This window comes from Cololabis saira, chromosome 24 (assembly GCF_033807715.1).
Source record: "Cololabis saira isolate AMF1-May2022 chromosome 24, fColSai1.1, whole genome shotgun sequence".
Lineage (NCBI taxonomy): Eukaryota > Metazoa > Chordata > Actinopteri > Beloniformes > Belonidae > Cololabis > Cololabis saira.
In genome coordinates, this window is record NC_084610.1 from 22,716,028 (window position 1) to 22,740,745 (window position 24,718).

At 38.6% G+C, this 24,718-nt stretch overlaps 1 protein-coding gene across 2 annotated transcripts in view; it reads right to left on the reverse strand.

Moving 5' to 3' along the window:
• LOC133425231 (NLR family CARD domain-containing protein 3-like) overlaps positions 1-18,991 on the reverse strand; it is a 32,837-nt gene extending 13,846 nt beyond the window's left edge. For both annotated transcript variants that reach the window (XM_061715967.1, XM_061715966.1), the window contains exons 1-8: positions 18,684-18,991; positions 13,162-13,320; positions 11,695-11,850; positions 10,058-10,183; positions 9,812-9,985; positions 6,831-6,917; positions 3,341-3,419; positions 2,059-2,257 (exon numbers count right to left, since the gene is read on the reverse strand). In XM_061715967.1, the coding sequence (XP_061571951.1) occupies positions 2,059-2,257; positions 3,341-3,419; positions 6,831-6,917; positions 9,812-9,985; positions 10,058-10,183; positions 11,695-11,850; positions 13,162-13,277 (937 nt within the window). In that variant the 5' untranslated portion in view covers positions 13,278-13,320; positions 18,684-18,991. The remainder of the gene's footprint in view (positions 1-2,058; positions 2,258-3,340; positions 3,420-6,830; positions 6,918-9,811; positions 9,986-10,057; positions 10,184-11,694; positions 11,851-13,161; positions 13,321-18,683) is intronic.
• Between the last annotated feature and the right edge of the window lie 5,727 nt (positions 18,992-24,718).

The following is a 24,718-nucleotide window of genomic DNA, read 5'->3' on the forward strand; positions in this document are numbered from 1 at the left end:
CTGGGGTTTGGACTTAATACATTTGTTTTAACGCCGACGGTCAGCTGTAAGAAATCGAGGCTGGTCTCAGAGTGAGGCCTCAGAGCTGGGCCTTAAAAGTTGAAATTAAGGCTTCCCATGTTCACATAGGACTGTGGCCAAACACATTTGTAACATTTACTGGTTTAAAGGCCTGTGCTCGGACTCTTTCCTTATCTGTTACTCTATAGCAGTGATTCCCAACCTTTTTTCCTTGTAGCCCCCCCTACTTGTGTCTAAGACCAGCCAGGTCCCCCCAACCCGTATACGTACTACACCAAATGAGTAAAGTGATTTGTTACAAATCTTTAATTGAAAAGAAATGAACATCAATTATGTTTTTTTGATACATTTCTCTTTGGTTTAGCCTGTATACGTATGACTTTGTTTTTCTCACCTTCATTTTGTGTCACCAATGTATAAAATACACACAAAAAATAATTGCAAGGACATAAACATATTTCTGAAAAATGTCTCTTAATATGAGAGCAAATTTTTTTTTTACATTTTTCCTTTAACAACCTGTCGGAGTAGTAGTATAATTAAATGTTGAATAATGATTAATAAGTAATGAAATCATTTCCTGTGTCTGTCACCAGTGTACAAAAAACACAAAAATTACTCAAACACATTCATAAATTATTCCTTACAATGTCTTATGAATGACTTTGTGTCATTCTGTTCATTAATGATTCATGCATTGTGTTCTGCATTCTGATTGGCTAAATAGACTCCCCACTTCTTCACTTCCTGTGTCAATAACGTTGGTCGCTTAGCAACAAGCTGAGAACAGCCAATGAGCTTCAGCGAGCAGCTCAAGAACGGGACCCTTTGATGAATCGTTCATTACAGTTCTCAGATATAATCCATGGTGGCATGTCGGTTTATAAGAATCTTTTTGCCAAGAAGAAAAAAGAGCCACAGCAACGACCCATAACTATTTTCTTCTCTCGAAAAAACACACCTGCACCGTTGGATTTAGAAGAAAAAGACGATACAGAGCGAGTCAGGATGCAGCAGCATCAGAAGACCAGCGAAATACGCGCCAGTCACAATTTGTCCTACTGTACTTATTGTATTTTTTTCATAATCATTTTTCATTTTCTCCGGTTCAGATCCAATTAATCGGGTCTCGGTGGGGCGGGGCTGATCTCTGCAATTTGAAGTCTAGTATAAAAATTGTAAAATAAAAAAAACAAAAAGGTTGCTACTTCGCGGATTTCACCTATCACGGGTTGTTTTTGGAACGCCAAAAAACGAAGGATTAATGTATTCCATTAGGTGCATCATTATGATTTTTTATTTATTTAACATGTGCAAATATAGCTACTTTGAGACTGATTTTGCTGTTTAGTTATTTCCTGGTGAGTCAGGTGGTGCCCCGTTTTGATTGATTCATTTTGATTGATTCATTTTGATAATATATTTTGATAAGTCATCTTTATTATTAATTATTGATACCTATCATAAGACAGTTATTAATAACTCTCTAATAACTGAACCAGCACTCCCTTTGTTGAACGATATAAATGGTGCCCCGTGTGAAGCTTTTAATATACCAGCTTTGTGTCAAATCTGTGTATTATTTTGATACTGATTGTGCCGTTTAGTTATTCATTTCTGATATTCAGCTTTAAATTCTTCATTTTATAATTTATTTACATTATTAATAACTGTTATCAGACAATTATTGATCAACCCTTTATTAACTAAACAAGCCCCAAGAACAACAGCACTTTAAGCACCCAAAGCCTCAGTAACCACTAACGAGATCCCAACACCAAGTTTCACGCGTCACCAGGAACCGGACGAGGATTTTTCCTCATTTACAGAAAACTTCCCAGTGGTCGACAGATCTTGTTCCAACAAAAAGTTCAGAACTTCTTACATTTTTATACACGCCAAAACGCAGGTAAACTTTGCTCTGAATAGTTTCTTCACAAATCTGTTGTCAAGTTTCATGAATGAGGCTTGTTTTGTGTCATTTATCCTGAAGTGAATGTTTAGTAAAACCTTTAGTAAAGTTTAGTAAACTCTTACTGCTCTGCAGACGCTCCGCCAGCTGCTCCTGATTCATTCTCCTCAGGAAGTCCAGAGTGATCTTCAGAAATGACTCTCTGTTACTCGTCGTCTGTTGTTCTCCCTCGTCCTCCAGATGCTCTGGGTAATCTCCACTCAGAAGCTTCTTGGTCTTCTTGAGCTCCTTCTTCACAAACGTGATGATGTTCTCCTCCAGCGTCTGCAACAGGTGACAACATGAAGAAACCATCAGCCTGATATCTTAGAGACAGACATGACATCCATTTACTGGTCTCCAGAGACCAGCATGTGCAGGTACACCAGTGGCGCCACCGGGGGGGAGGGTGGTGGTGGTCGGTGGGCGGGGGGGGGTTGGGTTGGCCACGGCCCCCCCTACAAATTTGCTGCCCCCCCACTGGCCTCAATAAAAAAAAAAAACGAAAAAAAAAATACTTGCCGGTCACATAGATTCTATCGTGAGTTATGCATTTCATCCCAAATTATTTGGGCCAAATGCATATCAGTCGGCGTTTCTTTTTGAGCCTAATAATAAAAAAATTAAATTAAATAAAAAAATATATAGAAAAACATGAATAAAAAATAAATGTATACATATATTAATAAAATAAATATATATGATATATTAAAATATATATGATATATATTATATATTAAAAATGCATATATATATATATATATATATATATATATATATATATATATATATATATATATATGCCATAGGTTTTTACCAACATGGTATTAACCATTAATATGCAGACCAAAAAAAAAAAGTATTTCTGGGCCTAATAAAAAAAATATATATATATATATATATATATATATATATATACAAAAATGATATATGTATAAATAAAATAACATATTAAAATATATATGATATATATTAAAAATGCATACATATATATGCCTTAGGTTTTTACCAACATGATATTGACCATTCACCCCTAATGCAGACAAGTTATAAAGTAAAAAAATATAGTAAAGAAATAAGTAAAAAATAAGTAAAAAAAAATAAATAATAATAATTATATATATATATATATATTTTTTTTCTATATATTTCTGAGCCTGTATACTACAACAGTATAATAAAGTCCTGTAATGATGGCTTTTAGTTTTGGTTCCACCCCAACAATTCAAGTGGCCCCCTCTGGCCCCCCCTATACTAGGAAACATTTTGAGGCGGCCCTGAGGTACAGGTAGAGGTTCAGGTACAGGTACAGGTACAGGTTCAGGTACAGGTAGAGGTTCAGGTACAGGTAGAGGTTCAGGTACAGACCGTGAATATGGGCTCCAGGTCTGGCTGATGCTGCTGGACAGACGGACCACTGGGAGGCTCCGACATCTGCTGCTCCGGTCTGAGGACGAATCGTGGAGACAACCTGGTAACTCAGACCTCCGCTGGAGTTCTGAAGGTCCCCAAAAGTGCAAACCTCGTCCATCCCATGATAGTTTGATTCATAGCAGCGGCGGCTGGTGCTAAAAAGTTTTTTGGGGGGGGTTGCAATTTACTTTGGCATACAACGGGGTGTAACGGTACACAGAAGTCCCGGTTAGGTACAAGCTTGGTAAAATGGGGATAAAAGAAAGGTAGAAAATAATAATTTGGTCATTTAATTTTGAAAAATGTGACCATCCAACAATAATGGCTTATTGGTCATTAGTTTTAGTGAAGTAGTTCAGTTCTGCTGCAGTGGAAACAGAAAACTGGACTTGTTGAAATGTTAAACCCCTACTTTATGATCACTTTTGTTTTGTATTGTTTTTCTCTTGAGTTTATTTTACACATTAAAGAGAAGAAAAACATGAACAATTCCATTGTTCTGTCTGGAATTTATATTATTTGAAAAGATAACGTTCCTTTCTTTCAGATATTTGATCAAAATCAAGTGTTATTTAACCTATTTAAAACAAACATAAAAATCTGGTTTGTGTAGATCAGTTTGATTTTCTAAAAAAGACGGGGAATGAATTGTCCAATCACATTAGATTAAAAACAACATACGAGTTACGATACTGATCGCTGATTGGTTGCCGATAACATTTTTTTTTCTTTTTTTTTTAATTACTTTATTTAACAAGAACAATGACAAACTCAGATGTAATCATAAGTACATCAAATCGAGAAAACAATCACACCTATTAAATTGAGATTGCATGAAGGGAAAGGAAGAAAATAAATAAATGAATATAAAAATAAATAAAAAAAGAATGAGAAAAAAAAAAGAATGAATGAAAATTGAATACTTAAATAATAAATAAAGAAGGAAAATCCTGTTGACAAGTACAAGGGGTTCAGGATAAATTGACAGTTGTAATCAGAGTATTTATGTGTTTTAGACACTGTTGAAATAAGGAGATTTAATTTTTAACAGCCGTCCATGAAGGGGGGATTTAGCGTAGTCCGTTGCTGATAACTGAGTTTCTGCGTCCCTTTACCAATCTAATTAAACCAATTAAAAGATCCTCAGGTCACGTGATTATCAAAAGAGTTTACACTGGATTCTGTTGGACCGGAAGTAAATAAAATAAAATAAAAAAACATTTTGGAACCAAATAAATATTTAAACATTTATTTACTATTGACAGTCACCCACAGACTTATTTTAATAATTATTTGCATCTTACATGTTTTTACTTTATTCTTATTTTTAATTTTCATTTCTTGATTTTAATGGGGCCCTAGCTCCCTCTACTGACCAGCTAATCTCAGACAAAAAATAATTTTACAGTTTTTCTCGATCGTTTTGGCCCATTTTTCCATTCACAGTTTACTTTTTCAAAACAGCTCACACAAAGCCCTTAACAGAAGCTGAAATAACCAAAACACTTTATGATGTTTGCAGAATGACACCACTTTCTCAAAACTTGTCACACATCCATCAAAACCAAACTTTTCCATCAAAACCTACAATTTTTTCTCAATTGAACATGTGTGTTTTCTCATTTATTTAACAATGGATAACAAAATTGAAACCACAGCTATCAATATCAACTTTTGTTCAACACCCTCATAGTATTGACTATTTTACAACTGACAACATACTACAATTTGGGTTTGTATTGAGCACTCTAACTTAGTTATATAACTTAGAAATATACTGTCACAGAGTATTTACAGTAAAATCAGAAAATGTGTATACAGTAAAATATTGTAGATGTGTTTTTGTATTGCTGAAGTTCCTGTCAACACCATTGATTTACATTTGTTCTACTGTGTACAAAATGTCAAGATTCTGACAGAAAAATATTTATTGCAGTACTTGTCATATGCACGTACTGTAAGCAATCAAAATGACAGGGTTCAATATGCAGTACAACAAAGGTCAATTCTCAAAGAAAGTACCGTAAATGAAACACAATGAAATGAAACCCTATAAATACGAAAAAAAAATTAAAATACAGGAAAATTACGCATTGTTGACACGGGCCTGACGATCAGGCCACATGTCCTCGTCCACGTCCTCCTCCATCCATGCTTGGTGTCAACTTCAAGCTATTGACCTCTTTGATAGGTTGAGGACTACTTGCTTTGTTTTGCAAAGAGAGTTCACACAGGTGCTGATATTTTTTAGAATTGAGAGAGCAGTTCCAATTGGCTGCTACAAAGTGTCTGCAATGTGTTGCCATGATAAATCAGTTATGTTTTGTGTCTCTTTGTGAGAAGTGTGTTAACTGTTTTGAAAAGTGTGTTAAAAGTCAAAGAAAATTGTGTGAAAGCAATGAGAAATAGTTAACCGATTCGCCAGAGAGGACTCTTGCTGTGCAAAGAAGGTGTGAGCATTAGATAAAGTTGACCCATGATGTGCAAAATGTGTCAAAGCAATCGAGAAAAACTGTATTAGAAACTGTCTTAATGAAAACCTGTTCCCTGAAAGACAAAACAAAAACGGCATTTACACAAATTTGATAAAAATTCCACTACTAAATTAAGGACAATGTATCTAACATTACCTATTCCCCCCAAAGTGAAAGAAACACTTCAAAATTATGAACAACATATTTCCTTCCAAAGAACTACTCAGATCACGTTTTGGTTTTGATGATAATATTTGTTCAACTTATGTTCTGGTTTGACATTCACAAATGGATAAAGCGAAGGATTTTATCCTTCCCAACTTCTATTACTAGAGATAAAATAACATTTGGCATGTTTTTACAAAACAAAAGTGATGGGCTCTATCTGTAATCCTCTGTATAGCCAAATTCTTTATTCATAAAAATAGATATTTAAAGTCATCCCCCAAATGTGTTGTTTTTTAAATGAATTTGGATTTTATTTAAACATTTTTAAACTAATAACTGAAACAAAAGCACAAAAAATGTAAAAAATAAAAAAAAAAGGATTGACATTTTCCCACTGATTTAGAAGACTGATATCATTACTTACCACTTGTATGATGGACCTTGTTGTATTGTTCTACTTAAATGTTGTGTATTTAATTTATTCATTATTGTTTGTAGCTTATTTTCATATTATATTACTGTATAATTGTCATGGGACATTCAATCTCTGCACACTTTATTCTAATGTTTACATACAGTGTCCAATCTACTGTTCCCTTTATCAACCTCGGTTCGATTACAAATGTACTTGTGTGGAATGTATATTTGCAATGTTTGTTTTATAAGGAACCTTTGACACGAATACAAGAATTGGAAAAATAGAAATGACTGACCAGCTAGCGCCCCCTACTGACCAGCCGCCACTGATTCATAGTTTGCTGCTGCTGTCCAGATCTCATAATGAAGGATTTTAAATCACTTACGTTCTGGGAACCTGCCGCGGTCCATGTTCACGATGCACGCTGCTCTTCACCAGAGAAGAGGCCGATTCAGGACTTTCCACCTTCCTCCTGAGGAAAAAAAATCACATTTGGAAAAAAGGAGCGTTTGATCTGACATGATCTGACAACAAACCCACTCTTCATAAAACTGAGAACACTCAAATTTAAAGGATCTGGTCGACTTCAAAACTATACAAGTCATGCACAAAGCGAATCAGCATCAGTTGCCACAAGACATCCAGAAGTTGTCCAAATAAAAGAAAATAAACACAATCTCAGGGGAATATGTATGGAGCCAAATCAAGGCCAAAAGTTTTGTTAATTTGAAAATAAAATTTTAACCTGAAAATTCTTTTTTACAGTTTCAATTTTTTTATTTCAGTTTCAAATCTTTTTTTTTCAGTTTCAAATTTTTTTTTTTCAATTTCAAATCTTTTTTTCAGTTTCAGACTTTTGGCCCCGATCTGGCGTGGGGGGCGTGGCATCAACTGAGAGGGGCGTGGCATCATGAGTGACAGCATAAGAGAGAAGGCAGGGGACGTTCCTCAGTCATGTTGCCTTCAGGAAACGTTGAAGTTATCAGTAGAAGTTTGATTCAACACTATATACACCATATTCACGTGATTGGCAGTGGAAAAAACGGATACTAGTGACACATTTCTGTTTAAAAAGCTGTTTTAGACCGTACTTGGCACCAATCGCAGTATAAAAGCAATTAACTATGCCAGACTGTACAGTTCAAGAGCCACACTTTAAAGTTTGACATTTCCAAACTTCCACATACTACCAAGTACGGTCTAAAACAGCTTTTTAAACAGAAATGTGTCACTAATATCAAAAGCTAATACCAAAAGTCTGAAACTGAAAAAAAGATTTGAAACTGAAAAAAAAAAGATGTGACACTGAAAAAAAAAAAAAGACTTGAAATTGAAACTGTAAAAAAGAATTTTCAGGTTCAAATTTTATTTTCAAATTAGCAAAACTTTTGGCCTTGATTTGGCTCCATAGATATGTAATTTCAAAAAACAGCATGTAGGAACAAACATCAAAACCCATTGTGTGTCAGTGAAGGGAGTTAATCTGTGGAACAACCGCAAAGATGAAATTAAATCATGCAAGAAAACCCAATGTGTCGTCGAAAAAGAAAAAGATCAAAATAAATATGTTGTAAACTCAAACGAGAGTATTCTGTATCTGGAATGAATGTATTCTTCAGTCTATAACAGGGGTCTGCAACCTCATCGTAGCGGCTCCCTTTGGCCTTGAAAAAAAAACCCGAACATAAATAAATTACATTTCTGAATTCATTTTTAGTCATATTATTAGTTTATTTTGTTGGGCAGTTATATTGGAGTTTGAGTTGATGCCATCTAATTTTAAAATAACTATTTTCAATTTCTATATTTCTATTTTTATTTTTAAAACTGCTAAGCTGCAGCTACATTTTTTATTTATATTAAAGTGGGGTAGTTTTTATTGTACTTTTACACAAATATAAACTGAAATAGGCCTACAGTTCATGGTTTAATTTATTTCAAAGTACGCCTACAAATGCACACTGCACTTCTGTCGTTATATTTAGGGATTGTAACAGCTAAAATAAATAAAAGATGAAAACTTTTAAAATCTCTGTCATTTCTTGCGGCTCCCGACAATATTTCTTTTATAGAAGTGGGGGCAAAATGGCTCTTTTGATAATAAAGGTTGCGGACCCCTGCTCTATCAGGTAACAATAACATAATAATAAGATAATCTTGTTTGAATTGTAAAATGGGTTTGGCTAAATACAATATTTGACTAAAATAAGACTAAAATGCTCAGACTTTTAGTCGACTGAAACTTGACACGACTAAAAGGAGAATGAACGTGACTAAAACTAATAAAATTAGAATGATAGCTGGACCCCAAGACTAGACTGAAACTAAAACTGGAACAGGCTGATAAAAACAAGACCATTTGGGACGGATCTGATCAGAAGTTACAGTTTAGAACAGGGGTCGGCAATCCAAAATGTTGAAAGAGCCATATTGGACCAAAAACACAAAAAACTAATATGTCTGGAGCCGCAAAAAATGAAAAGTCTTGTATCAGCCTTAGAATGAAGAAACACATGCTGCATGTATCTATATTAGTTAGAACTGGGGGAAGACATTTTATTTTCATTATGCACTTCGAGAAAAAAGTCGAAATGTCGAGAAAAAAGTCGAAATGTCGATAAAAAAGTCAAAATTTCGAGAAAAAAGTCGAAATGTCGAGAAAACAGTCTAAATGTCGAGAAAAAAGTCTAAATGTTAAGAAAAAAGTCGAAATGTCGATAAAAAAGTCGAAATGTTGAAAAAAAAAGTCGAAATGTTGAGAAAAAAGTCGAAATGTTGAGAAAAAAGTCGAAATGTTGAGAAAAAAGTCGAAATGTCGAGAAAAAAGTCAAAATGTCGAGAAAAAAGTCTAAATGTCGATAAAAAAGTCAAAATTTTGAGAAAAAAGTCTAAATGTCGAGAAAAAAGTCTAAATGTTAAGAAAAAAGTCGAAATGTCGATAAAAAAGTCAAAATTTCGAGAAAAAAGTCTAAATGTTGAAAGTCGAAATGTTGAAAAAAAATGTCGAAATGTCGAGAAAAAAGTCGAAATGTTGAGAAAAAAGTCGAAATGTTGAGAAAAAAGTCGAAATGTTGAGAAAAAAGTCGAAATGTTGAGAAAAAAGTCGAAATTTCGAGAAAAGTCAAAATTTTTAGAAAAAAGTCGAAATGTCGAGATTAAAAAAGGAAAAAGGAAGAAAAAAGAGAAAAAAAGCAATAAAACGAGAAAAAAGGAATAAAAAGAGAAAAAAAGAGGAAAAAAAAATAAAAAAGGAGAGCCGCGGGTTGCCGACCCCCGGTTTAGACCGTCGTGTGTAATAAAAGACGGAGAGCTGATTTAACTGCAGAACTCTCCTTTGAAAGAACCATAAAACACAAGTGGCCTCACCTCTTCGCTGCAGGAGGTCGGTCTCCTTTAAACTGAATAATAATCTCCTTCGAGTGGTCGCTTTTCACGGACGCACAGCTGGGTCCAGGTCCAGGTCCAGGTCCAGGTCCAGGTCCAGGTCCAGGTCCAGGTCCAGGTCCAGGTCCAGGTCCTGGGGAGTCTCTCTGACTGAAACTGACAGAAACAAACTCTTTAGACTCCTGATGGACTTGTGTTGGAAAGAACTTCATTTAAGGTCCAGTTCACCTCTGTGCAGGAGAAAGTTCAGCCTTCCCAAAATTAAGAATATATTCCTTTGACTGGTCGCTCTTCAAGGAGACACAGCTGGGTCCAGGTTCAGGTTCAGGTCCAGATTCTGGTCCAGGTCCAATCCTGTAACAGTGATGAGGTAGAGAGGTGAGCTCATTGTCAGCCTCAATTATGAACCGTTTTTTACTCAAAGACAAACAACTCCTCACTGCAGCAAGAGCTCAGAAGAATGTAAACTTTATTTCTATAGCCCTTTACAGCCACCTCTAGGTGGAGCCAAAGTGCTTTACAGAATAAAACATACAGAAATACAACATACAATTGAATTGGAATTTTATATTGAACATGAAACAGTAGGAGGAAGAAGTAAAAACTTATTAAATCCTACTCCCTAAACTCTATTTCATTATAATCTAAATTAATCTAATTTCTATACAAAAAACTAAAGATATCTATGTACCGTACATATCTACATATATAACACATACATTATATACTGTATATATATATATATATATATATATATATATATATATATATATATACGTGATATATATATATATATGTACGTGTATATAATATATATATATATAATTTTTTTACATATATATATAAAAATATATATATATATATAAATCAATATAAAATATATATATATATATATATATATATATATACATACATACATACATACACACACACACACACACACACACACACACACAGTCATGGCCTTTGATGCACAAATAAGATATATAATAAGTTTTCTACAGACTTTCTGTTTGCTTTTGTTATTGCACTAAAAATGTGCACTATTACAGGATGGATATTCTGCTTTCTTTCTATTGTTTTATATTCATTTATACAGTTTTAAGTTAAGCAGGACAGGTTTCTGTTTCAGAAAGATGCTTATTTTATTCAGTTAATTTTTTTTATTTTGTATTAAAGTGAATTGCTGGATAATAATTTGTTGTGTTCATGTCTTTCAAAAATATGCATCTAATTCAATTCAGGTTTGAGTCAAATAGTTAAAAAACTCGTTTCAATCACAAAAAAAGGGGCTAATAAAGTTCACTCCCCCAGGAAGGGTGAAGGTACGACGGTCGGCTGCATTCACAACCCTTTTGGCTGATCTAAGAAACTGGAAACCCCCCGGCGTTCAGGATGGCAGCACGCAGTAAACGGGGGTCAAGAGCAGAGACCATTTATTTAATAAATAGCTTGGAGGACCTGGAAATAATTAAAAGAACAGATGGAAACAGGAAACATAAAAATTGTGAGCTTTTCAAAGTTGTAGCAGCTAAGTTAGTTTTTCTTCCGGTAGTTTAACTTCCGGTCCCCCCCCTATCCAATCAGAACCTTCCCAACCCCCAGACCCTAAGGGGAATTGGAGAAAGCCGATCAAACGTGTTTTCCATGTAAACCTCAATTCGGAATTACTATTTCCATGTAAACTCCAAGGAAAATAGTTTAATTCGGAATAATTAATTCTGAATTAAAAAAGATCATGTAACCGTGGCCATTGTGGAGGTTCCTTTGTTTCAATGTTAAGAAATCCAGGCTGGGCTCAGAATTGAAATCAAGTCCTCCCATGTTCCACACTGGGCTGTGTCCCAACGATGGCGTGAACTCACCGTGATTCTGACTGGAACCGCAGCGGGGGCTCCATGGAGCGATTACTACACACAGACTCGCTGGATCCAGGTCCGGGTCCAGGTCTGGGTTCGGGTCCGGGTCCAGGTCCAGGTCCAGGTCCGGTTCCGGGTCCAGGTCCAGGTCCGGGTCTTATCCTGTGAACAACAATAGTCTGAGGAGTAGCTCTGACATGGAGCAGCGTCATGATGTCAATGATTAATACATATAGAACGGGGGTCGGCAACCCGCAGCTCTTTAGCGCCGCCCTAGTGGCTTTTTCAAAAAAGTTTTTTTTTTCCTTTTTTTCTATTTTTTTTCTTTTTTCCTTCTTTTTCCTCTTTTTTTCTACCTTTTTCTTTTCCTTTTTAATCTCGACATTTCAACTTTTTTCTAGACATTTCAAGTTTTTTCTTGGGATTGGACTTCAAGATTAACACATTACGCCTTTTTTCTCGACATTTCAACTTTTTCTCGACATTTCAACTTTTTTCTCGAAATTTCAACTTTTTTCCTCAACATTTTGACTTTTTTTCTCAAAATTGTACTTCAACATTAATCTTGAAATTTCAACTTTTTTCTTGACATTTCAACTTTTTTCTCGTCATTTCAACTTTTTTCTCGTCATTTCAACTTTTTTCTCGAAGTGCATAATGAAATAAAAAAATCTTCCCCCAGTTATAACTAATATAGAAACATGCAGCATGTGTTGCCTTCATTCTAAGGAAGGGGTGTCCAAAGTCGGTCCTCGAGGGCCGGTGTCCTGCAGGTGTTAGATGTTTCCCTGCTTCTGCACACCGTGGTAAGTAGCTGTGTCACCAACAGAGTTGTCCAGACCTTGATGGCAAGCTGGTGACGACCGGTAATTTGAATCAGGTGTGTTGATGCAGGGAGACATCTAAAACATGCAGGACACCGGCCCTCGAGGACCGACTTTGGACACCCCTGTTCTAAGGTTTATACAAGACTTTTCAACCCACAGGGTCAGCAACCCAAAATGTTTTAGAGCCATATTGGACCAAAAACACAAAAACAAATATGTCTGGAGCCGCAAAAAATTACAAGTCTTGTATAAGCCTTAGAATGAAGGCAACACATGCTGCATGTTTCTATATTAGTTAGAACTGGGGGAAGATTTTTTTTTTCATTATGCACTTCGAGAAAAAAGTTGAAATTTCGAGAAAAAAGTCGAAATGTTGAGAAAAAAAGTTGAAATGTTGAGATTAAACAGGAAAAGAAAAAGGAAGAAAAAGAGAAAAAAAGGAAAAAGAAAAAAAAGGAAAAAAAAAAAGAAAAAAAAGAAAAAAAAAGGTCAAACATTTTTGAAAAAGCTGCAGAGAGCCACTAGGGCGGCGCTAAAGAGCCGCATATTGCCGACCCCCGAACTAAACCAAAATGGAGAACAGCTGTTTTCTTATGTAAAAACTTAATAAACAAATTGTTAAAAATAAAAGAGATGATCATCTGACCTCTGAGCGGCTAGACCCTGGTCTTCCCCGGGCAGAGATGGTCCAGAGGAGGGGTCTCCAGAGGGGGGGTCTCCAGAAGGGGGGTCTCCCACCTCCAGGTCCTCAGTCTGGTCCATGTGGAAAACTTCAGGTCCGGATCCGCTCACTTCCTACTTCCATCTGCAGAAACACACACCAGGGGCCTCATTTATAAAGCTTGCTTGTGCACAAAACAGGGCTTGAAAGATGCACAAGCCACCTTCTACGCAAAGGTTGGGATTTAAAAAAATAAAAAAAAAACTAACGGAAAAATGTGCGTATCTTTACGCAAACTTTGATCCTAGCGCACAAACATTTTGAAGATATGGGGAACTGGCGACGCAGACCAAACTTTAATGTCATCACATATCAGACTTGTAATATAATAGTGCTGATCGTGTCCCTCTGTGTTTGACACTGGTGTTGCTGCTGCAGCCACGGTGCAGGACACGCCGGGCCGATGTCGTGCCAAAAAGTGATTGCCTGCCACAATCTGATTTCTCCTCTGAAAATGGGTCTTTTTACCTGCCAAAAATTGATTGAAGGCCAAATACAGTTAATGAAAAGTTGTTTCTGCCTAAATGTGACTTGATCTCATTCTTGAGCTTCATAATCTGAAAATCTGACGTTTCAGCGCTATCGCTCAACGGGCTCCCGCGGCCAGAAATCAGATTCTGGCAGGCAACTCACTCGCTTTATTTTTGTTAGTGATGCCACTACTGTGACCACCAAATAATGTGGTTTTCCTGCCTCCACCTCATCCACAACATCTCCATCTCAGGTGGCGCTGCGCATGCTCAGCAGGCTCATTTATATGCAAATACAATCATCATGTAGTTTGCATTTTCCCATTTATGGTAAAAAGTGGGCGTGTAGAGGGCGGGATATGAGGCGAATTCACCTGAGCAACCTTCCAGCTGGACTGTGATTTATAAAGCGAACATTGCGTGCAAGTGTGCGTGCACACGGTTTTATAAATCACTTTTTTGTGCGCACGGCGCACGCCATTTTCAGCTTTTGAGCGCACGTACACTTTTAGTATGAATCCTACGCACTCTTTTATAAATGAGGCCCCAGAGCTTTATTGAAAATATACAAACTCTCAAAGAGGATAATGGGCAAATATCAATTTAAATGCAATATGAAAAGAAAGGAAAAAAAAAAATGGGGATTCTTGTAATGAATACAAAAAACAAGGCGCTGTAAGAATTAAAAGGTGCATATGAATAACAAAATAAATGAAGCATTTAGATTCACATAATGGAGCATAGAAAAGGAGATGAATTATTAAATTAGAATAACAAATAATGAGCAATGTGTAGACTTACTTTACTTGCATTTTTGTTTTCTACTCTTTTGAGACATGTGAAAAAAATCTTAAAATCGTTAATAAAACCCCGGAAGGAGGGTTTACAATTTCTCCATTTGGCACAGTGAATATGGTACTTAACCACTAACAAAATGATATTAATAATATCAGAAACAGAAAATTCCAAATCATCTATGAAGAAAATAATATGGCTTAATTCAAAAGGTGCAACATAATTAATTTTAAGAGATATCCAATTGTGTACGTCTGTCCAGAAACAATGAGACAAAGGACATTGATAAAACAAATGATCCAGTGTTTCTTCATCCTTTTTGCAGAAGGAACATGGATCTACCTCAAATTTAAATCTTTTTTTTTTTTAATTTTGCCACAGGATAGACCTTATTCATAATTTTAAAAATGTACTTCTTTAACTTTAGCCAAAATAAGCCATTTAATAATTTGGAATGCGCTTTGTTTAATGTGTTTATATTTACCATGCTAAAATCCAGTCGAATTACCTAAAAATCATGGAACAATCTGGATTTAAAAACATTACAAATATGAATTAATTAATGAATTTATTTCGAACATGTATATAAAAACATATAAATAAAAATAAACAGTAACATCTTCATATTCACATATGTTCGAAAGAGTAGGAAGAAGTTTACACTTTTTCCTATTTCCTACCCCTTTATAACTCTATGAATTTACATTATTGCTATTATTATATGTACACAATATCCATATAAATATAGTCTATATAAATACTCTGTAAACATGCCTATTACTACATAATTATCCATATAAGTATATAGAAAATATAAATATTACATAAATATTAGATCAATATATAGAAAATACAAATATTATATAAATCTATATAAATATACACTATATAAACTACATAAATATCCCTATAAATATATATATATATATATATATATATATATATATATATATATATATATATATATATATATATATATATATATGCTACATATATATATATATGCTACACAGAGCCGCCGCAAGGGGTGTGCGAACCGTGCGACCGCACGGGGCCTCGCGCCCCAAGGGGCCTCGCGCCCCAAGGGGCCTCGCGCCCCAAGGGGCCTCGCGCTATGGGCCGTTTTTGAAAAAAAAAAAAAAAAAAAAAAACTTTTTTTTTTTTTTCGTTTTTTTTTTCGTTTTTTCCCTTATAAATATCAACAGTCACGTTCCATTACAGACCTAAATGTGTACTAGTCTGTGCATATCAATAAATATATGTGCAATGATGCGCGTGTCTGTTGTTCAATACAACTGATCAGACCAAGCGCAGACACAAGCTGCTCTGATCCAGACAGGTGGAGTGTGGAACAAACTGTAACACAATGTCGAGAGAACGAGACAGATTCAGGAAATTTCCATCAGGGGATGAAAAAAGAAAAAAACTAAAGAAAATGGAAGAGTTTAATGCCTCTCTGAAAGGCTCGTTAGATAAATTTGTTACAAAAATCACCGATCCGACCGGGTCTCAAGCAGCCGTGGGGCCCCGCATTGAGGCAAGAGATGATGATGAGGAGGCGGGGGAAGGTATTCAGTATTTTGCTAATTGGAGAGTTAAAATTGCGCATATAGACACCCGATCCGACCCGAAAAACCCAAACATTTCGCGCGCGCTCGCTACGCTCACGCGCGAGGGCCCGCCCAAGCCATTTCGCATAGGGCCTCGCAAATCTCCCAGGCGGCTCTGATGCTACATACATAATAAATATATAACATATATTACATAATTAAAACTATCCCTCTCAATACATAATATATACTAGATAAATATCCACATACATATATAAACATATCTTAAGCAAGTAAAATATACAATTTTTCCCTATTGTATCTGTTTCTCACACTCCTCGTTAACGTATTTCCTCTTCCATATACTTCTTTATAAATAATCTTTTGTATCTAAATTGAAATCTTTTTTTAAGAAATTCTGCCACAGGATAGACCTTATTCATCATTTTAAAATGTACATCTTTAACTTTAAAGGTATTGTGACATCATTTTTAACATGCTTTTAACACTATTAAAAGTCTTGGCCAACATCCCTCAAATGTGTCTAAAAGAGTGTAACAAGAAAAACTTCACTCTAGTACTCTTTTCCTGGCTTTTTATTACAGTGTTTTTTTGCCCCGTGAAAAATGCTTCCTTTCCCCCCTTTCCTGTCAATCATTGCTCCGCTCCTCCTCCAAACCTCCTCCTCTTCCAGCCATACGCTCACAGCGGCGTCGGAGAGTTATGCCGCGTTCCATTTGTCCTCGGAAGTGGGGATTTACTAGTTCCCAGTCGGAATTTTCAACTGAAACGCCCCTCGAAGTGGGATTTCCCACTGGGAAAGTGGGAGAAGCTTCACCACCCCTGAGTTACCATTCAAAGATGGCTGCTATTCCCAGTTCCCAGTTCCGATTTCCGAGGTAAATGGAACGCGGCATTGAGCCGAGAGCGACAGGCGAAGCATGCACGGAAAAGCAGGAGGGCGAACCACAGCAAACAATCATAAAAATAAAGGCATGCAAGCAGCACTGTCCCCTTATCTTAAGTCCAGTCAGTGGCCGCAGGTCTTCTTAGCAGTTTTCCTCCGGTGATTAGAACAAAAGAGGCTCTAAACAGCTCCTTGTTAAGCCTCATTTATGGTTCCGCGTTAAATCGACGCAGAGCCTACGCCGTAGGGTTCAGCGTATGGTGCGCGTCGCCGCGTAACCTTACGCCGTAGGCTCTGCGTCGGTGTAACGCGGAACCATAAATCGGCCTTTATGGTGCGCTGGAGAGGAGAGGAGGCAGGGAGCTGGGTGGAGGGGGCGGTGATTTAGCGGATCGTTACGTAACGATCCGCCACCAAACCAGATGAGCCGTTTTTGCTCAGTTATGCGGAAAATCCCAGAAAGCACACAATACACTGAATGTTAAAAGTTTGTTGTTTTTTGGGTGTAATTGATGTCAAGACACCCAACAAAACACAAAAAATCAAGAAAAATGTGTTTTTCATGTCACAATCCCTTTAAGCAAAATAGGCCATTTAATATATTCGCGCTTTGTTTGATGTGTAATTTCAAATTACAGTCATGTAGAACTACAAGCAAAACATTTTGCATTTCAAACAGTGGAGTGAGGGTATGGAACAGTCTGAGTAAAGAGCTGAAACAATGTCATACCATCTACAAATTCCACCCTGGATACTTGTGAACAACACCTTCCTGCTATGACTCATCCACTTCGTCATTGTGAAACCTCCTTTGGCACACAACGTGCGAAGTTCACTAGATAAGGTCACTGCATCATCCTCTGTAGCTACACTTTTCAGACAGTCATCTACGTAAAAGTTGCGCAAGACTGTTTGCACAGCTTCTGGAGATGCAGTAGCTTTATGGTCCTCAGCTGTTCTTCTGAGCGCGTATGAAGCGACACTTGGTGACGAGGTGGCTCCGAAGAGGTGCACCGTCATTTGGACGCGAGCGATGAGACATGACAACTTCCTTGGCTTTTAAAATGTTTACTTGAAAAGATTAAGGTAATTTACAAGTCCAAAGCACGGTCAAAAGACTGTGTTGCTTCCAGCATTTTCTGACTCAAACTGAAAGTGAAACTAAACTTCTCCTTACATGAAACCACAGCCACAAAATTAAAGCGACAACACAACCTAAAATACAAAACATAGAAAAGACTTTTTTCATGTATCTACACATTGCTAAAATATTAATTTTAGTCTAATTTAAACTTTATGAATTATAATGAAATTATCATTACACATTTTTAACTGTTTTGACTAAATTATTAACCATTACTTAATCAGGCCGTTACACACATATATATATATATATATATATATATATATATATATATATATATATATATATATATATATATATATATATTATATATATATATATATATATTTTTGTATAGGTATATTATTTAGAATAATAATGCTCAGGTATAATATTTATAATGCCTCCTACTCCTTTTCGGGCATGAAGGTTATTTCCCTTTGATTTTGTTTAATGACTTTTGATTTGTATATTTTTTTTTGTTTTGTGAAATTGTTTTTTGTTTTTTATTTTTTTATTACATTTTTTTTTTTATGCTCTAAATAAAGATTCCAATCAACCAATCAATCAATAAATCAATCAATCAATATGTTTATATTTACCATGCAGGAATCCTGTCGAATTATCCTTCTGCAAAAACCATGAGACAATCTGGCTTTAAAAACATTACCAATAAGGTCCAGCACGTGTGGCTGCGTATCTCCAGTTACTACAGCAGGTCCTTTAAACCTCCAGCTGATTCACTGCAGCTGATGGGCCCTGACGTCACGGATCCGCGGCGGATCCCGGTGGAAACTGCTCTGCAGGAGCCGATCCGCCTAAAAACGGCTTAAATCTGCTCCAGCTGCGGGTTTAGTGCAGGTTTAGTGGGAGAAAAACCCTCCCTGCGACGGACACAGCTGTGGTAAAAATAACCTCCTCCTTGTTTGTGGCTGAGCAGCAACGACATGGTGTGAAACAGCGCGGTCTGCTGGCCTGGATGGCTGGGGGGGGTCTGATGCTGCATTCCATTTACCTCGGAAGTCGGAACTCGGATCTTGGAATGACGCCACAGACGAGTTATCAGCGTTCCAGTTACAAAGTCGGAAAACAAGTTTGTAGTTCGCATATACCACATAAAAATGTGAAGTACACTATAGCAGCATATATATGCTGAACACTACTTGTATATGACTGATCTAGTGTGACCAAAACTAGAAAGAAGTGCTGCGAATTTTTACAGAGCTCTCTTCTACTGTTTACAACCGGGGCAGCCATCTTGGAATGTGAACTCGGGGGTGGTGAAGACTCTCCCACTTTCCCAGTGGGAAATCCCACTTCGAGGGGCGTTCCAGTTGAAAAATCCGAATGGGAACTGGGAAATTCCCACTTCCGAGGACAAATGGAACGCGGCATGAGTCAAATCAGAGGTTTGTTCTCTTAAACTGACCTCACATAGGCAGTACTGGAGATGAGGGGGGAAATAAAAACGGTTCAAATCATCCCCCCTGAAATAAAAACAGTCCAAATCATCCCCCCCTGAAATAAAAACGGTCCAAATCATCCCCTCCTGAAATAAAAACGGTTCAAATCATCCCCCCCTGAAATAAAAACGGTCCAAATCATCCCCCCTGAAATAGAAACAGTCAAAATCATCCCCCCCTGAAATAAAAACGGTCCAAATCATCCCCTCCTGAAATAAAAACGGTCCAAATCATCTCCCCCTGAAATAAAAACGGTCCAAATCACCCCCCCGAAATAAAAACAGTCAAAATCATCCCCCCCGAAATAAAAACGGTCCAAATCATTCCCCCTGTAAAACTGCCATCCCTCCTTTCCATCCCTTATGTCATTTCATCAATGAATGTGGTTTTACTGCTATTTCAACATTTAGAGTCATCACCAGAAAAATAACTTATTTGACAATTTTCAACTGTTTCAAGTAAATTTTCACTTGAAATAAGTAGAAAAATCTGCCAGTGGAACAAGATTTATCTTCTCATTACAAGGAAAAAAATCTTGTTCCACTGGCAGATTTTTCTACTTATTTTAAGTGAAAATCTACTTGAAACAGGTGAAAATTGTTGTTTTTTCCAGTGATGAGTCTTGTTTTACCTAAAGACTAAAGGGACACAGATTTTATTTTTTTTAATGAGTTTTAAGCGTGCACGTGAAACCTTTAAGTGAGCACGTAAAGTTGTTTACGTGAGCACGTAAAACGTTTATGCACTCACTAAAAAGCTTCACGCGTTTTCGCAAAACTTATAAGTGAGCGCCTAAAAGTTGTTCTACGTGAGCGCGTAAAAACAAGTACATGGGAGTTTTGCTGGAACAGGAGACCCTCCAGTTGCTGCTCTGTTTATGAATGGAAATGACATTACAGGATTTAGCTGAGCTATATTTTAACCTGGGACTCCATTTTAAGGACATTACCACTTTGCTTGCAAGTAAACAACTTTACGTGCTCACTTAAAGGTTTTACGCACGCGCGTAAAGGTTTCACGCGCGCGCGTAAAACTCATTATTTAAAAAAAAAAAATCTGTGTCCCTTTAGGGGCTCCGTACTGCTATTTCAACATTTAGAGTCATGCCCAGAAAAATAACACCAGAAAAATAACATAATAATAAGTGAAAATCTACTTTAAACAGGTGAAAATTGTTGTTTTTTCCAGTGATGAGTCTTGTTTTAAGTGTAATGAATTTTTTTTACTAAAATGAGACATTTTAACTAGAAATAAGACAAATATTCTTGTTAAGATTTTGAGTTTTTGCAGTGATCCATGTTACTTATCCTGTGAAGGACAGAGTCATATTGATAAGTTCAGAAAAGTGTTTTTAATTGTTGTGTTTTGATGTATTTGATGTAAGCCCAGTGGATATTTAAAGCTTACAGAAGGCTGCATTTAACTGCTGCTATGTCATTCCTGCAGTATTTCTGCAGGTGTTTTGGTCACTGCTATTATTTGTAATATATTATATTATTTGTAATCAGCACAAATTATCTGTCCCCATATGATAAAATCCACCATCCCCCCTGATTTATTTTTACAACTCGAGTACTGCTCTTGCTTGCTCTACTTGCTTTTCTTCAAGCTTGTCAGAGCCCTATCTAGTGAATTATCTTAAGTGCCAGTGGCACAACTTACCCCAGGCCCGTTGGCACAAATTACCACAACCCCACCCTTTGGAAGAAAATGCATCCCCTAGCTGTTTTAAGTTACTATCATACTAACTGTATAGATTCATGGTGTAGTTTACTAAAGCACCAAAACATGTGTGAACTGTTTTCTAAGTTGTCTATAATTGTTCGAACACTGCAATAAAAAAAATCCTTGTTCATGGAAATTTTACTTTGGAGACTTCTTTCCTCTTTGAAAACCTCACTACATGTCATGTAACCATCTTCCTGTAGGGGGCGGTGTGACGTCACTCCCGAGACTCCTGATCTTCACTGTGTCCAGGTCCTGAGGTTGCAGACGTGAACCAGGATAAAATGTTCAGGACAGAAAGTTACATCAACAGGAGAAACACTAAAAAAAGAAGTAAAACATGAATATTGTAAATGATGAAATGTGAAGTGTTATGAAGTGAAGCTCAGCAGTCTGCAGCTTGTGATAAACCAGCGTTTGCTGAACCCAGCAGTCACTTCCACTTTACCACAGGCTGATATGTTCCCCTGAACTTAACCCCTGGAGAGTGGAGGTCACATGTTTCTTCTGTCTCCATCATGATTCATTTTTATTGCTGCTTCTGTTCACCTGCACATGGAAACTCAAAGTTTACTTGACCCTTGCTCTCAGGCTTCACGGCTGATTAAAAGTCAAACATTTACTACATCTCGTGTCACAACGTGCACTCAGTTGTTAACATGCTGACGGTAAAGTGACGCATCTTGGGAGGTTTCCTGAGCCACGTTCCCAGGTCTCCACCCTGCAGAGTGAAGCTGAACCGCTGCACCGCTGGTACTGTCCCGCAGCATCTTCCAAGCAGAACATGTTCCTGCAGTGGCTCCTGCACCCAAGACGGGTCCATTTAACTGAGATTCAACTGTTCACTGTTTTAATTCACTTATTTCATCTTTATTTAACAGGAAAAGAGGATTGTGGAGATTTAAAGTATTTTTTTCTGAGTGAAGTCTTGCCAGAACAAGAGCAGTGAAATCAGTAAAGACACATTTAAATCCAAAAATATGATCTGTTGAGAACACGATCTCTGTACTTTGGGATGTTTCAGGAGGAAAACTGCCTCAGTTTCACTTGAATATTAGATTCATGTTTTCTCCCTCAGATCTGAGTCAAATCCTGGAATGAAGACTTTGTTAAAACATCAGAAGTTTTATTTCTTACTAAATATCAGGATTGTTGAACATGAAACATCCTCAACAGATTTAGACATCAACAACATCTGATCTGCAGATCTAGTCTGGTCCTGCAGCTATTACTACCGGCCCCAACACACTAGTTTACACCAACTAGAGGCTTTACTGAACTGTTGGCTGTGTTGCTGCTGGTCAGTAACATTTCTGAAATCATTTACTTTGTGCTCGAGTCTAAAAAATATTTGTATCTTTAGAAGATAAGACCATTTTGTTTGCTAATGAATGAGGAAACAAGTGTGAATGCAGACATGATATCAGAGATGAAGGTCTGGTGGGTCATCTGAGTCCATGAACCCCCCCCCCCCCCTCTGGGGTTGGAGGAGGTGGAAGACGAGGTCGACGTGGAGACAGTCTTTTCTGACGACGATGATGACCTGTCTTGTGGGCAAAGTGGGGTCGGCGCAGAAGATGGAAGCTCTTCGACCCCACATTTCAATGAGGTTATTGGCAGGGCGGCCAGGGCTCTGGGTGTGGCCCCCCCTGGCCATTACCATGGGGGACTGGTTTGCCACTGTGGACCTCAAAGATGCGTACTTCCAGATACCCATCTGGCCGGGGCACTGGCGGTTTCTGAGGTTCGGCTTCGAGGGCAGACGGTTCGAGTTTCGGGTCCTGCCTTTCGGCATATCCCTGGCTCCCCGGACATTTACCCGATGCATGGATGCGGTCCTCGCGCCGATGAGGCTGCAGGGGCTCCGCATCCTCAATTACCTCGACGATTGGAGGAGGAGGAGGAGCTCTGCCACCACCATGTGGCCCTGCTCCTGGAGCACATTCAGACCCTGGGCCTGCGCTTGAACTACAGGAAGAGCAAGCTCCAGCCTTCTCAGGTGACAACCTTCCTGGGTACGGTTCTGGACTCCAGGAGGGCGGTTATCATGCTGACTCAGGAGAGGCAGCAGGCCTTCTCGGCCTGCCTCAGCCACTTTCAGCTGCGCTCTCGGGTCAGCTGGGGACTCTGCCTCCGTCTCATGGGCCTGATGGCAGCCATGGTGCAGGTTATCCCTCTTGCCCTCCTGTATATGCGACCTGTCCAGCGGTGCCTGCTGGGCCTGGGCCTGTGCCCACAGATGTCCCGCCGGATCACGGTTGTGGTTTCTCGGAGGCTCCACAGGGCCCTTTCCTGGTGGAGGGATCCGGCCAATCTGGCGAACGGGAGTGCTCTGGGACCGGTGGTGTATCGCCAACTGGTATTCACAGACGCAACCCAAATAGGCTGGGGCGCTGTCCACGAAGGCTGCGGGGTCAACAACCGCTGGAGCGGTCGCTGGATGCCCCAGCACATAAACGTCCTGGAGCTGAAAGCTGTCCTCTTGGCACTCAGACAGTTCCTGCCAAGACTGAGGGGTCACCATGTCATTGTCAGGACCGACAGCACAGTAGCGGCGGACTACATCTACATCAACAGACAGGGGGGTCTGGGCTCCCCTGTCCTATGCAAGCTGGCAACCACACTGTGGCAGTGGGCTCACCCCCTCTTCTGTTCGCTCAGGGCGGTGCACGTGCCGGGAACGTTGAACACAGCAGCGGACCTCATGTCGAGAGGAGGGCCGACACCGGGGGAGTGGAGAATCAGGAGTCCCTGATTTCCCGATTCCTTAAGGGTGCCCAGAGGCTTGCGGTTCGTAGGACTGGACCTTCTGTCCCTCCTTGGGACTTGGATATCGTCCTTGGTGCACTTCAGCATTCCCCCTTCGAGCCCCTTGGGGTTGCTGATTTGCAATGGCTCTCGTTTAAGACCGCATTTCTGCTGGCTGTGACTTCTGCCAGGAGGGTGAGCGAGCTCCATGCACTGTCTGTTCACAGTGACTGCTGCAGGTTCCTGCCGGATGGCTCGGGGGTTGTCCTCCGCCCCAATCCAGCTTTTCTGCATAAAGTTCTGTCTGAGTTTCATCTGTCCCAGACAGTTGAGCTGTGGTCACTGTCCTCTTCTGAGGTGGGACAGTCGAATGAGCAGCTCCTGCCCGTGCTATGCCCTGTCAGGGCCCTGACAGAGTACATACGGCGCACGCAGGCCATCAGGAAGACCGATCAGCTTTTTGTTTGCTTTAACTCGAGCTGTCTTGGCGGGCCATTATCGAAGTCTCGCCTGTCCCACTGGATTGTGGACACTATTCAGAAGGCTTATGTGCTCTCCGGTGTGCCTGTCCCGTCCGGGGTTCGGGCGCACTCGACACGTGGCGTGGCCACCTCATGGGCCTTGTGGCGAGGGGCCCCTCCTGCTACCATCCAGATGTTGTCCTGCAGGTTCTTGGAGGGATCCACCAGCTTGTGTTTCTT